Source organism: Cydia fagiglandana, chromosome 3 (assembly GCF_963556715.1).
Source record: "Cydia fagiglandana chromosome 3, ilCydFagi1.1, whole genome shotgun sequence".
Lineage (NCBI taxonomy): Eukaryota > Metazoa > Arthropoda > Insecta > Lepidoptera > Tortricidae > Cydia > Cydia fagiglandana.
In genome coordinates this window covers 16,836,408-16,849,810 of record NC_085934.1, presented here as the reverse complement: position 1 = coordinate 16,849,810, position 13,403 = coordinate 16,836,408, and the positions used below count along the sequence as shown (strand labels likewise).

General features: G+C 37.3%; 1 protein-coding gene across 1 annotated transcript in view; it reads left to right on the top strand.

Annotated features, from left to right (window-relative positions):
- LOC134680240 (cell adhesion molecule Dscam2-like) overlaps window positions 1–13,403 on the top strand; it is a 39,442-nt gene that overhangs the window by 15,416 nt on the left and 10,623 nt on the right. The window contains exons 2-3 of the mRNA XM_063539332.1: window positions 5,267–5,339; window positions 9,551–9,752. Of these exons, the coding sequence (XP_063395402.1) occupies window positions 5,267–5,339; window positions 9,551–9,752 (275 nt within the window). The remainder of the gene's footprint in view (window positions 1–5,266; window positions 5,340–9,550; window positions 9,753–13,403) is intronic.

Genomic DNA, 13,403 nt, shown 5'->3' with positions numbered 1-13,403 from the left:
TTTCACATTTATCTATAAAAGTATGTGAAAGTAGGCAAGCTTTCTTACCGACTACTCAATTAATTAAAACATAATTAGAAAACCCGGAATATTTCTAACAAGTCCTGGTTTCTTTTTGTGTTGGAAGTCGCTCTCTCATTGTCATTGAGAATGGGACTGACATAGCGCTGAGATAACTCTTCAATCTTCATCTAAAGTTGTTGTGCGCACGATGCGCACCACACCCTAAGAAGCTAAAATATACAACGTGTCCCAAAATTCAACGATAAGCTGGAACCAGAAGATGGACTTACATGACTACTCGAGGAAAAATAATAAAAAAAATATTGAAAAATTGAAGACATTGGTCGTTAAAAATACCACTAGGGGTGTCGATTTTAATTTATTTTTGTAATTCCATAATAAATTGAGATATATTTTTCTTTTTTTTTCCTCGAGTAGTCATGAGCAGGTCCATCTTCTGCTGCCAGCTTATCGTTGAATTTTGGGACACGTGGTATACATGTGTGCGATGCACCTTATTGCGATGCGAGTTCTACCTTGCTAGTTTTATAGGCTCGTACATGGAGATTAACTCAAGATAATCTGCAATCATGTTGTTATCACGTCATATGAAAGTTATTGAGTTGCACAGCGGGATTTCGTTAGCTATAGTTTTAGTACCGTAATAAACAATATTAGATTCCCCGCGTGCCTCGTCACGTAGGCATCTGGTGAGCTCTCTGGGAAGGTTACAAAACAGGCCAAAATATTTTTCAATTACCTAGGCTTTTATTGTTGACAAAATAAAATTAGACTTTTGCATGTTTTAAGTAGCTGTTAAGTAACCGGATTTCGCTAACTTCAATAATGACAAATTGTTATGGTGTTGTATGAAGGATTTCATACCTTTCTATTTAATAGCGTCAATAATATAATATGGCTCTTCAATGTTCGATATATTGAAGAGCCATAAATTAGTAATGTTTTACCTACGGAAGATAGCTAAAAAAATGTCATTAAATAGATTGCAAGTATTTTTATTTAGAACAAATGATCATGATTGTTCACCATTATAGTCCGTGTTTTTTAGCATTAGAAAGAACTTCGCAGAAGTAATCTTGTGGTTCCAAATCCGGCACTTTTAGCGGTAATAATTTGAAGTAAATTATAATATGTATTCACCATGCTACATTAGATAATTCAATAATTATTAACAATTAAAGAGCCTGATAAAAACTGCACGCTTACTTCTGTGGAGTTCTTTCTAATGCTAAAAAAACGAACTATAGGAAGTAGTCAATATTAACTTTATTCAAACTAGTTAGATATTTTAAAAATTATAATGCATATGAACAAAGTTAATAGCAGAGAAACAGTAAATTGTTTGTAGCTATGTAATTTAGGAAACTAGTGCAAAGCCGCAACGTTTGTGGCGGAAGATTCCTAGACAGCGGCACAGTCGTAAATTGCCCGGGTCCGGGTTCCCGGACACGTGAATACCCGGACCCGGGTATGCGAGCAAAATGTAGCAACGATCGCGAATAAGTTCGCCTAGACTGCCTGGCTTGTAGTATAGTTACTATAATTTATATTTGTTATTTTTTAGGTTACATAAAACGTTAGTTATAGTGTAAAACGAACGTTTTATGTAACCTAAAAAATAACAAATATAAACTCAATTCAAACGACAAGAACGAAACAAGACAAATTAACTCACATTATAGACGGGTCTAACGCGAATTATATTCAATTACCTTGATTTACCGACGTTTCGACACAGGTTTCACAGGTTTCAAAACGCGATAGTTTAAAATATTATGAAACAAGACAACTCAAATAATCATAAACATTAAATTTATACAACTAACAATACAGGGGCCGATTTTTGAAATTCGACCGCTAAGTATATTTCGTGTATTTCGTTCAATAATATCTCCACTAACTAGGCATTTACATTCTACTAATAGAATTGAAAACGAGTTGTCAGTACCACTAGATTCCCAATTTCTATCGTATTTCTAAAATTAGATTTCACCGTTTTCCACCGATCGAAATTCAAAAATCGGCCCTTGAAATTGGATTTCGCCGAAATGTACTATACAATTTTAGGAATTGAAAACACAACCACAACACAAAACTGTAACGGAATGTCACTTTTGACACTGAAAGATCGGTATCGTACCGCTGTGACTTCTTATATAAGCTTTGTTCAAATCGAGCCGTACGTACAGTCTCTTTATTTGAGATTCTGGTATGTTCTAACTATTTATAGTAAAATAATATCCTGCTAATTAATATGTCGCGAGTTAATTACAATGGAAATGGCAAATGAACAGAGCTGAATACATGATCAAAGAGATATTTGAATTATTCCGAGATGAGTGTGTGTAACCGCTTACAATCCATCTCTTTGGATTACGCTTGATTACAGAATCGCACCCAAGTACGGTAGCCTCAAGGCATAAACTCTCAACAAAGCTACGACAGAACCAATCACCGCTGACATACATTGCTCCCTACATATGTAACTAAATGCTAATGCTATCGAAGTTAGTCAGTAACAGATGTAACACGCGCTTTGGGGTCGGCTGATGATGACGGGATCGCTTAGAGGTTCCCTCAAGTGTAATAACGCGCCCGGCCGGGGTTCTATGGCACAATTAAGACCCGACCTTTGTCCATTCCGCAATTAAAAACGCATCTAGAACTACAGAATTTCTCAATGGTCTTAATTAATGAAATTGCAAAGAAAATTTAAATGCGTAAAGAAACTACAGCGGTTTTTATGGGGCGCATCGTTACGGCGCGTTTTAATTAAACGCTTTGTGCCTGGCGAGTAACCGAGTTTAATATGAGCCAGCGAGCCGTATTAGCGGTGTAATACCGACTAGTCTATTCCGGTGGGTTCATGTACTATATTTTCCGTTGAACAATGAAAAAGTGCAGAATAACGCGTCGTCGACAGGAAACGTGCGCTGCACATCGAACTGCGCTTTGATCTATCAACTTTAGTTTTCCATGTACAAAATTGTCCAATTCCAATTTATTGGACCCGCGAAGCCTAATAGCCGGTGCTATTAATATTTCGAGTAAAACGTCAACGGGAAGCTGAGTTGACGTGACGTTCGCACCCATTACCCTCGTGACAAATCTAATTTGCGCTCGACACTCGGAGCAGAGATTACTCAGCAATTGTGTTAAATAAAGTATACAAAACAAATACAGTGTACTGTTATCTGGGAGAGTGCTTAGCCGGGGTTCAATAGAGTAGCGGAGTGCGGTGTCGCATGGCGTGGAGTGCCGTTGTGGAACTTGTGTAAGACGAAGCCTAGAGCCACTCGACGTGCTCACTTACTGTTTGTGATGCGAGAGATGGCAAGAAGACTAGCTGGTATAAATCAAAGGTTTTAGAATAATCAAGCAATTATTAACATTGCTTATTTCATTATGTTCATACAAAAAAAACAACGGGGTGGACTCCGGGAATGCCGGCAAAAGTAAAAACTCAACGACATTGTAACTCAAAATATTAATAACAGCGCTATCTAGTGCAAAATATCTGCAGCACTATGTATGACTTACTTGACTTGACTTACTAGAGTTATATTAATATCAGTTCGAGGGAAACTCACTAGATGGCATTTAAATCAAAAAACAATGACATTGTCCGTCACACATGACGTCACACCTTACGCGTTACGTTGTCTCGAGTTTAACATTTTTTCCCTACCTCAAAAAGTGCACAGCGCCGCTAAAGAAGTTTTCACTTCAAAAATTATGTAGCTTTTTAAGCCAGTTTGTTAAAACTTCAAAGTATAAATTCCTTTTTTTTATTCAGGGATTAAAAACTACCGTCCATTCCTAAGTTATGGTATCAGTCAATAAGTAATTAGGTTACAGTTTTCTCTTGACTCCAAAAAAGTTTATAAATAACTATAATTTACATGCATTGCCTACGTCGTAGTACCTACTTGTAGCAAAGACAATGGGTCCGATTCGGATTTAAAATAGACATCTATTAGATATATTTTAGACATCACCAAGATACGATAACGATATGTTTAAGATCTCACCTGTCAAATTTGACATTTGCGCGATTCTGGAGATACTCGCTTGAACGATTTCCACAGAATATGACTTAGAGATTCAATTCACATCTAATAGATATCTTACTCTATCAAACGTAAAAGTGACATTGGTTGCCCGAATTGCGCAAAAGAAGAACTATTTGATATCTAAATTATAACAAATCTAGAATGGATCTAGTACGTGTCATCTCTTGTGAATATCTTAAAGTTCGAATTCGGCAGAATATAATATCAAGAAAATAATTCTGAAATACGTAAAACAGCAAGACTTGTGGGTTTCAAACTGTTCTACACGCACTCAAATTACAATTAAGTCTAATTGTGAATGTCTCAAGTTGGTACCTAATTTAAAGTGATTAGTAGAACTGAGGGGCGTGTAAACAAGCCGTAAATTAAGTCAAACCGAGGGTTCCGCAGCCGATAAAGGTGTTTGTGCGCACCTGGGCCATATTTCCCCGCTCCGTGACTTGGCGGATTGATTCATGCCACTTGTTACTCGATTGTTTTATTGCATTCGGCAATCATTGGTAGGTACTTGAAGGGCAGGGATTAGTTACAGTATTTTTACAAGCTTTTATTATACTTGCCCTGTTAGTATGTATGTTAAAAAAAATGCCTACATATGTAAATTGGATGACAATGCCATATTATGATGACATGGAGCTGATCTGATGATGGAGTCAGGAGATGGCCACGGGAACTCTGTGATAAAACAACGCAAACTATTTGTATTTGGGATTGTTATAATTGTCTTGATGAGTCTTGTTGTATAGTTGTCTGTAGAAAGAAAAGTACCTAATAAAAGCTTGTATCAAAAATCATTTTTTTGCCAAAAACTCTTTTATAGTTATAATTTGAATGTAAGGAATGTAACAACACTATGCACTTTGCACGTAGCTAATTACGTATTTGATTTGTCCTATAGCTTAAAGTTATTTATTCCACCCATATTGATATCGTTTTTTTTTATTTGCTTAAACGTTTATTATTTTTGGCGTATTAATAATGTCCAGCAGGCGTATTACTCGTACGGATCGCTTTATCCACGTGATAAAATAACTGTCCCTTTTTAACTCCGTGGAATAGTAAGTGACGGACACCGTTTAATCACTCTATCACGTAGACAAAAACTGTCGTCATATCCGTACTGATATCCTTTTTATCGATGTTAATGCAAACAGTTTGTTTGTCTACAGATGACTCTCAGGCGGCGCGATGCGGGCGCAACGTTGCAGCTGGTGTATGTGGTCCTTTTGTTCACTTCATATCGTAAGTACCCTGATTATTTTCGCAGTAACTCTAACATCACTTTCTGCCTAATATTATTTATTTATTTATGAGAAAGATATTGGATTGTATAATATCGTATGGACGACTTGTGATTTCATAGATGGTTATGATGACTTTGTAAGGACCCTATGTTTCACTCAATAGGCGACGTTTTGTCAGTTTTTTTGTTATATTTCTTTAATGATAAAGATATATTAACTCAACACTTATAAATATTTAAGTAGGTAGTACCCAAACCTAGGTAGGTAGGTGGTAGGTTTTTTGTACTTCATCATGTTATTCAATGTTAAATAAAATGAAGATTTATTGAGTAGGTAGTATTATTTATCGGTATACTAAATACCAATAAATAATACCACCTACTTAATCTGCTCAATCGCGTAAATCCAAGTATGATAAAGTTTGACACGTGTACGGTTCCACCGCGATGATTACATTTAGCTTTAGGAATGTAATATCACTCCGGTAACATGTGATGTTAATGTGACAACAGAACAATACGTCCGCACGGCTGCCCACAGCCTCCCGACCTTTGTTATTAAGATAACGCAAGATAAAGCCCATCTCCCTCCCCCCACACTGTTCTTTATTTCAATGACGACGTTTCCCCTCATTTCGTTACAAGTACGAAGATTGTTACCTTTATTTTTCATGTTCGTGTTTTATTTGGAACCTCGTCCTGACTTTGATTAAAGTAGGTTGGAGTGGAAAGGAAAAAACATATAAAATTGATTCGTTGCGTCTTGGAGAGCGGAGATAAATAACTGTGTCGTGGGTGGATTGTGTACTTGATTATTTGCGCAGAATGTATTTACATTCTAAACTCCACGCTGAGAAATTAACTCACCAAGACGTAAGAGTTATTTATTTATAACTACTACTACTACTACTAAATACTAGAGAACACGTTGAATTTTCCACATATATCGCATATCAGCAAATTTGACACAGATGAAAACGAAAACGATTCCCTGGTCAAACTAATGTACCTACTCAGACAAGAAACTCAAGATATGTAGCTAGACTAAAATAGTACTTACAAAGAACTATTTTATTGACATAAATAACATGTGTTAATTAGCATAATTGTCAAATTAAAAAAGTACGATTGTTTCTTAAACTTCTGTCGACAATAAATAACTCATTGATCTACCTTACATATGTATTCTCTTTGTCACAATTACTTTTCCTGAGCAGCCGCTGCATGGTGTTGGCGTAGAACCAACTAGAAGCATGCTCGCCCCAATGGACTCATTGTAAAGTGAAACAGAAACTAATTCCCAAACAACCGCCAACAAACTTAACCGGATTACACGACGGAGGACAATTCTCCGCGCGCCCCCGCACCACCGCATCAAACTTTTATCAACTTTTACTCGTGCGCGTCTAGCCGCGGGCCAGTACTGGAACATATCTGGCGTATATCTTCAGATTTTACGACCCGATTCGAACTTTAAGATACGTCAATTAATATAGATCAGTACGGATATGATGGTCATTCTTGTCTACGTGACAGCGTGATAAAACGGTGTCAGTGACTTTCTAACCCACGGTATTAAAAAGTGTCAGTTGTTTTATCACGTGGATAAAGATGGATAAAGCCATCCATAATACGCCGGCTGGAACTGATACGGATTAGATGTGCCAGTGTCAAAAGTGACATTTTTGTTTGAAGAAACGTCACATTTGACACTGACATATCTAATCCATATCGGTTCTGGATTTAATTGACTTATCTTAAAGTCCGAATCTGGCAGTTAAGCCCTGTTTACATATTGAGTAGTATAAGACTATACTCGTAAATACATTTTCCACTTGCACTTGGTATTTGTAGTTTTAAGATAATGAGCGCTGAGGCGTGCAACTAGCAAACCGGAGATCGTCTGCAATCGCCGCTTCGTGAAATGTTTTTCGTAGAAAACACGTAACCATTTGATATTTACCAGTTGCTCTTTAGAAAATGAAAATATTGTAAGGAAATCGGACTAGATAATTCGGACAAGCACAGTTTTCCCTATGAGTTGAAAAGTCAGTTTGTACATAACAACACGCTATATAAATCAATATTTAGTACATGGAATCATTTATTTACAAACAATATATATACAGGGGTGCATTACATTTGTTATAATTACTTTTCATATATTATAGTTTGATATATCGTTATTTGGAATAACGTAATAAATGGCATACTACCGTAATACCTAATTAACGGTATACATAATGTTATTATTGATATAATGATCATAAGGTATATTTACACTTCCCCTAATATACATTGTCATAATGATTAAATACTCTAAAGTGTATTATTTGTTATAACAAGTGACATCACATAATTATTTGTATGGCATAATAGTTGCATGACATAAATGGGTTAGGTTAGGTTGGAACTGCGACTATTTATGTATAAACGAATAACTACCTAACAAAAGGAGGGTTAGGTTAGGTTAGAACTTTGACCCTCTGTAGAATAAAATACTCTAACAAAAAAGTGGTTTAGGTTAGGTTTGAACTGCGGCCCCCGCAGAACGAAAAACGTGAAAAAATTGGTTAGGTTAGGTTAGAACTGTGACCTCCTCAGGTTAAAATAGCTAGCAAAAGCAGTAGGCATGCGTACTAGTTATAAAAAGTATGTAAAACTTTACGTTATCAGTAAATGAAATATGACACAAAAGGTTATACAATATATGTATTTATACTTGATAAAATTGTATGAAGTATTACGTTATACAAAAATATAATATAACAAATGTTATTATAAAACATGTCTTTATAATATTTGAAAATTATATCACGTTAGGCATTATATCATGACAATTTAGATGAAATCACAATATATTAAAGGAAACGTATGATAAAAATTACATTATAACATACAATAATATATCAAATGGCGTTATAACAAATGTATGATAGTTTTTTTTATAATTATATTAAACATTACACACCCATATACAGTGGTACAAACAACTAAACGAAATTAATAACTGGCTTAAATCTAAAATAGGCCCCTGAGGCATTGTACCAAGGATGCTGGCGGCATTTATATGGATATACTTTATTGATTTTTCATACATAGGTCTTTTTAATCGGGAATGTAACGTGGCTAATATATATTTTGCGACCAAGGGTAAAATGTTGTTAATAATTTATCGTCTTGTAACATGTTATTGTCCGGCCGTGTATGACATCGCAACTTATTGCAAAATATAGAAGAAACCTCAACGTCTGTTGTTTTCTAATGAACTAAGCTTCCAAAGATTAAATTCACTTAACAGACAGCAAGATGCAGAACAGCCGCCTAAACGAAGCTCGAAGTAGGCCGTGCTTTTTTTTGCACGAGTCCTAATTCCACTTGTGTTGTTCAAGACTTTAAGTGGCTTAAAGTTAGCGTTCTTTTGCAAAGAATCCCTCGGCCTTCCGCCCCCAGTACTACACACAGCTATTGTCTGCAAACACTTAAGTTTTATTTATTTTAAAAGCACCCAGCAACAAAGCAAATAAAAATAACAATGAAACAGATAGAAAAAGACTCAACTCCGTTCCGGCAAGAGATACTTTACTTCATTGTGCCCCCCCTCCCCACCACCAGCCAGTGATACAATCTCTCTGCTCGATTGTTTGTCTACATTACAGTATTAAACTTCTCCGCCTGGGATTTAGCGCATATTATACTCAGGTTAAGTAGTTCCAGTGTTTTTATTTCATTTTACTTTCAGTTTTTTTTTGTTTGCAAACAGGGAGCGCTGAGGTCAGTTCAAATGTACACTGATATCAGACTGATATCTGAATAGTGTCATTTATATATATTTATTAATAAATAAACTTCTTAAGTTGTTAATGAATGAACAGTGTAATGTAAATGCCATACGATAATAAAATAAATAAATAAAATAATTGTGGGTACAAGCGAAACGCATGAAAACCCGAATGTCATCAACTCATCATTCAGATACCTATTATTCTTACGTTTGAATAGGCCTGTCAGATTACGGAAGCAAATCAAATTACAGTTTTTTTTTGTTGATATCGTTTTACAACCTTGATATTATGTACTGACTTGTAATGTAACCCATAAGTAATCTGCGAAAAAAATAAAACGCTGCATTGACTATTGTAAAGCGGCGAAATGTGTTACCAGGCACTCCTACTCTTCTCCACCTTATACCTATATTTCTTATTATCAGGTGGAGCAGCAGAGGAAAGCGAGGAGCAAACAGAAAGCTCAGAGCCGCGAGTAGCGCCGTGGTTCACGAGTGAGCCGCCATCGCGCGCTGTGTTCGCATCGGGCGCGGGCGCGCGGCTGGCGTGCGCGGCGCGCGGCGACCCCCCGCCCGCCATCACGTGGACCACTGAGGATGGTCAAGAGCTGCTCTCTGATCAGCACAGGTACCTGTTTAAAGGCCCCTGTACATATTGGGCCAGCGTGGGCCAGTCTGCGGGACGCATTTATGCGTTAGAGGGAGCAAGTGATGGTGACCGCATGGCTACGTCCCTTGGACTGGCCTGGGTTGGCCCAATATGTACAGGGGCCTTAAGGGTCTCCCTATACATATGTTGACACGAAATCGGCAAAAGGCGATATAAAACACCTTTTCTCCAATATGCTCGGAAATGTTCACCTTACTGTAGCAAAAATAGTACGGGAAGTTCTTCGTTAATGTCAAACTCTAACTAAAAAACATCAAACTATCGCTGTCCTGTTCTAGCGGACGGGAAGTAAAAAAACACTACAGTAATAACTTATTACTGTAGTGTTTTTAGGGTTCCGTACCCAAAGGGTAAAACGGGACCCTATTACTAAGACTTCGCTGTCCGTCCGTCCGTCCGTCCGTCCGTCCGTCGGTCCGTCCGTCTGTCACCAGGCTGTATCTCACGAACCGTGATAGCTAGACAGTTGAAATTTTCACAGATGATGTATTTCTGTTGCCGCTATAACAACAAATACTAAAAACAGAATAAAATAAAGATTTAAATGGGGCTCCCATACAACAAACCTGATTTTTGACCAAAGTTAAGCAACGTCGGGAGGGGTCAGTACTTGGATGGGTGACGGTTTTCTTTTTGCTTTTTTTTTGTTTTTTTTTTGCATTATGGTACGGAACCCTTCGTGCGCGAGTCCGACTCGCACTTGCCCGGTTTTTTTACTTTTTAATAATAAAAAACGCAAACAGCCAATTATTATTGCCGCGAGCCGCTTCTACACGACCCGATCAGCTATCATTTCACGTGTATGATCGTGCGAATACTGCTTAATAAAATCAAAGATTATTTTTATATTTTTTTTAAATCTCATCCGTGTTCATAAAGCTTACATAGTTTGTCAAAGGACTTTCTCATTTCAAACATAGACAAAGAGAATCATACTATCTTTGTCTTATACTAGTACTAGCACCCAAAAGAAAAGGATGGGTGTAGTTTTCCTGGTTCTTACTGACTGAAAAGTTGGTTTGACAAACTATATTGCGCAATTATATTGAACTCGGAGTAATTAACAATGGAGCCGCCATTAACAGGCGTTCCCCTCTGTCGAAAATAGGCGGCCAATGGTCAACCTCATGTCAACCATATGTATGGACTGACGTTTATCTGACATGACGTACCTATACATTTGATGTGCCCCTCCCCCGCAAAAAACGGCAGACTATTTTGTACCGAAAATTTTAGACATGGCGTCTCCGTTGGTTATATCCTCCAAGATATTGAATGAACGAATATTGAATGGTACTGAATGGCAGAATAAGTTTGTGCCTTTAACTTTTAAAAATTAATTAAAGAGGGAAATTGTTTTTGACATTTTGGATGTGAAGGTTTGATTTGAGTGATGCTTGATGCTTAAATAATAATTATTTTAGCTTATTTCCTCGCATGTTTGGAGAAAAGCACTATATATGCCTCGGCAGGAATAGCAATTCGTGGATTCGTCTTCTTTGTCGGACTCCGCTTCGCGTCGTCCGACAAAATCGAAACTCATCCACGAATTCCCCTTTCCCGGCCTCTGCAATAATGTACTATTATATCGGCGCAATAAGAGCGTAAAAGACATCACACGGCTTGGCTCGCATCGGCTTATTGCGCAGACATAAAGGCTTTTTCTATCGGCTTTTTCCGGCTATATATTTGGGGAGACGCTTAACGAATTAAGCATTAATGATTGCTTTCTTCCTAAAAACCATCAGCTTTTATTTCTCAAAGATCGCAACTTGCCTGCAAATCTGTTTTTTGGTGTCTGTCGTTTTAACTAACGGCAACAATACACTGTTAATTATTTACCGTAACCGTAACATGAGAACTACTATTTACATGACATTTATGTGCAGTGTGCACGCATCATTTCGGTGCAATATAATACGTGCCCAGCAGGACTGATTTATGCACTGGCAGTCGATCCTACCCGCTATCATGAAATTCATGAACCACAACAGTACGAGTATCACGTTAACATCGTAACCTAATATCGCGAAATTAAATTTCATCAGTTTTATCTACATAGCTACTTAAAAAACCGATAGCACACTCGTATTTGTAAAAAAACTCAAATACTTACCTGTTCAGAACTTCAGATTTTACTTTCATGATTTGAAATCATTTTTATTTACTAAAATGGGACTTAACTAATCGCGTATAATAGTTATTTGTTTTAGAAGGGGGCTAAGTTGTTGTTTAACCGCTCGTGCTATTATTGATACCCAAGTAAGCGAAAGATTCCAAAATTGAACCACGAGCATAGCGAGTGGTTCGAAAAATGAAATCTTGAGCGTTGTGGGGGTTTCAAAGCACGAGCGTTAAACAAAATTTGCCCCCAAGTGAAACACAAAATTTTTCGCCACACCAACCCGAAGTAAATATTAAATGTAAAATATCAAACAAAATCAAACTAAATCAAATCCAAATGAATGTTATTAAATATTTATCATCCAAAATCATCATTTAAAAGTCAATTCTAACTACCAGCAAACGTAAGAAAACAACTCAAAATTTGCATTTGATTACTTTGCCTCCCATGTGAATAAAATGCAACTTTGCTATCAGTTTTTGAAGTGCAAAGTAAGCCTTTCCGAGCTGGTGTGGTGAAAATATATTTGCAAATTACATTACACGTGCGCAAAGTGCGGCTAGTTCGAAAAACTCCAGTACTTCTTCATGAATACACGTGTAATATCGCGCACGAAACTTCGGGGATGATTGGAAAGTCTATTTATACGCGAAGCCCTCTTATAACAAATCTTATTACTTTCTAAAGCCATCAAATTTTTATTCATATATACCTATGGTACAAAAACAAGTCAAAAAACAATAAATAAAATTAACTTAAAATTAAACTAAATCCAAACTATTCTAAAATAAAATAAAACTCCCCAAGATGCTGGCTGCGTTACCCCGCTGAACTGCCAGATTGAAGCGTTGAGCGAGGAAACAACCTGCCAGCTCTTGGGTCCCCAGTTGCGTCCCTGAGTCTCTTTGAAAGGTCTCCAAAGAGAGTCAGGGCGCCAGGACCCCACGGACCCAGGGTCTCAACGCCGAAAGGAACAAAAATGTATTCGGCGCCGAGACCTCGGTACTTCCCAACCTTTGCGTTTTCGGCCGCCTCCGCAGCAGCTGCCGCCCTCGCAGAGGTTCCGTGGAGATGTGAGATCTAAAAAAAAATAGATTAAATTTTTAATTTTTTTTTTTAAAGCTTATAAGAATGAACATGAACTAATCCAACATTACTGATCTTCCAATTACTACGAGAAGGTGCCATTTAATTATGTGAATCCAAAATTTTCTAAATTACTAGGTAGGCACTACTCAGGATAAAATAATGGTAATATAAGTACTTAGAATGTCGGGGTCGTCAGTTTTATAGATAACTCACACTAGACCGGGACGGGCCTGGGCCGAAGCGTCCGACATGTCATTTTCTATGATGGCTGATCGGTGATCACGTGGTGTTTTCTATAGAAAAAGAAGCGCTGGAGGCTCCGGCCCGGCCGCGACCCGGTCTAGCGAGCACAAACTAAATGCAATATCTGATTACGTTAGCACTGCCAGTTTCGT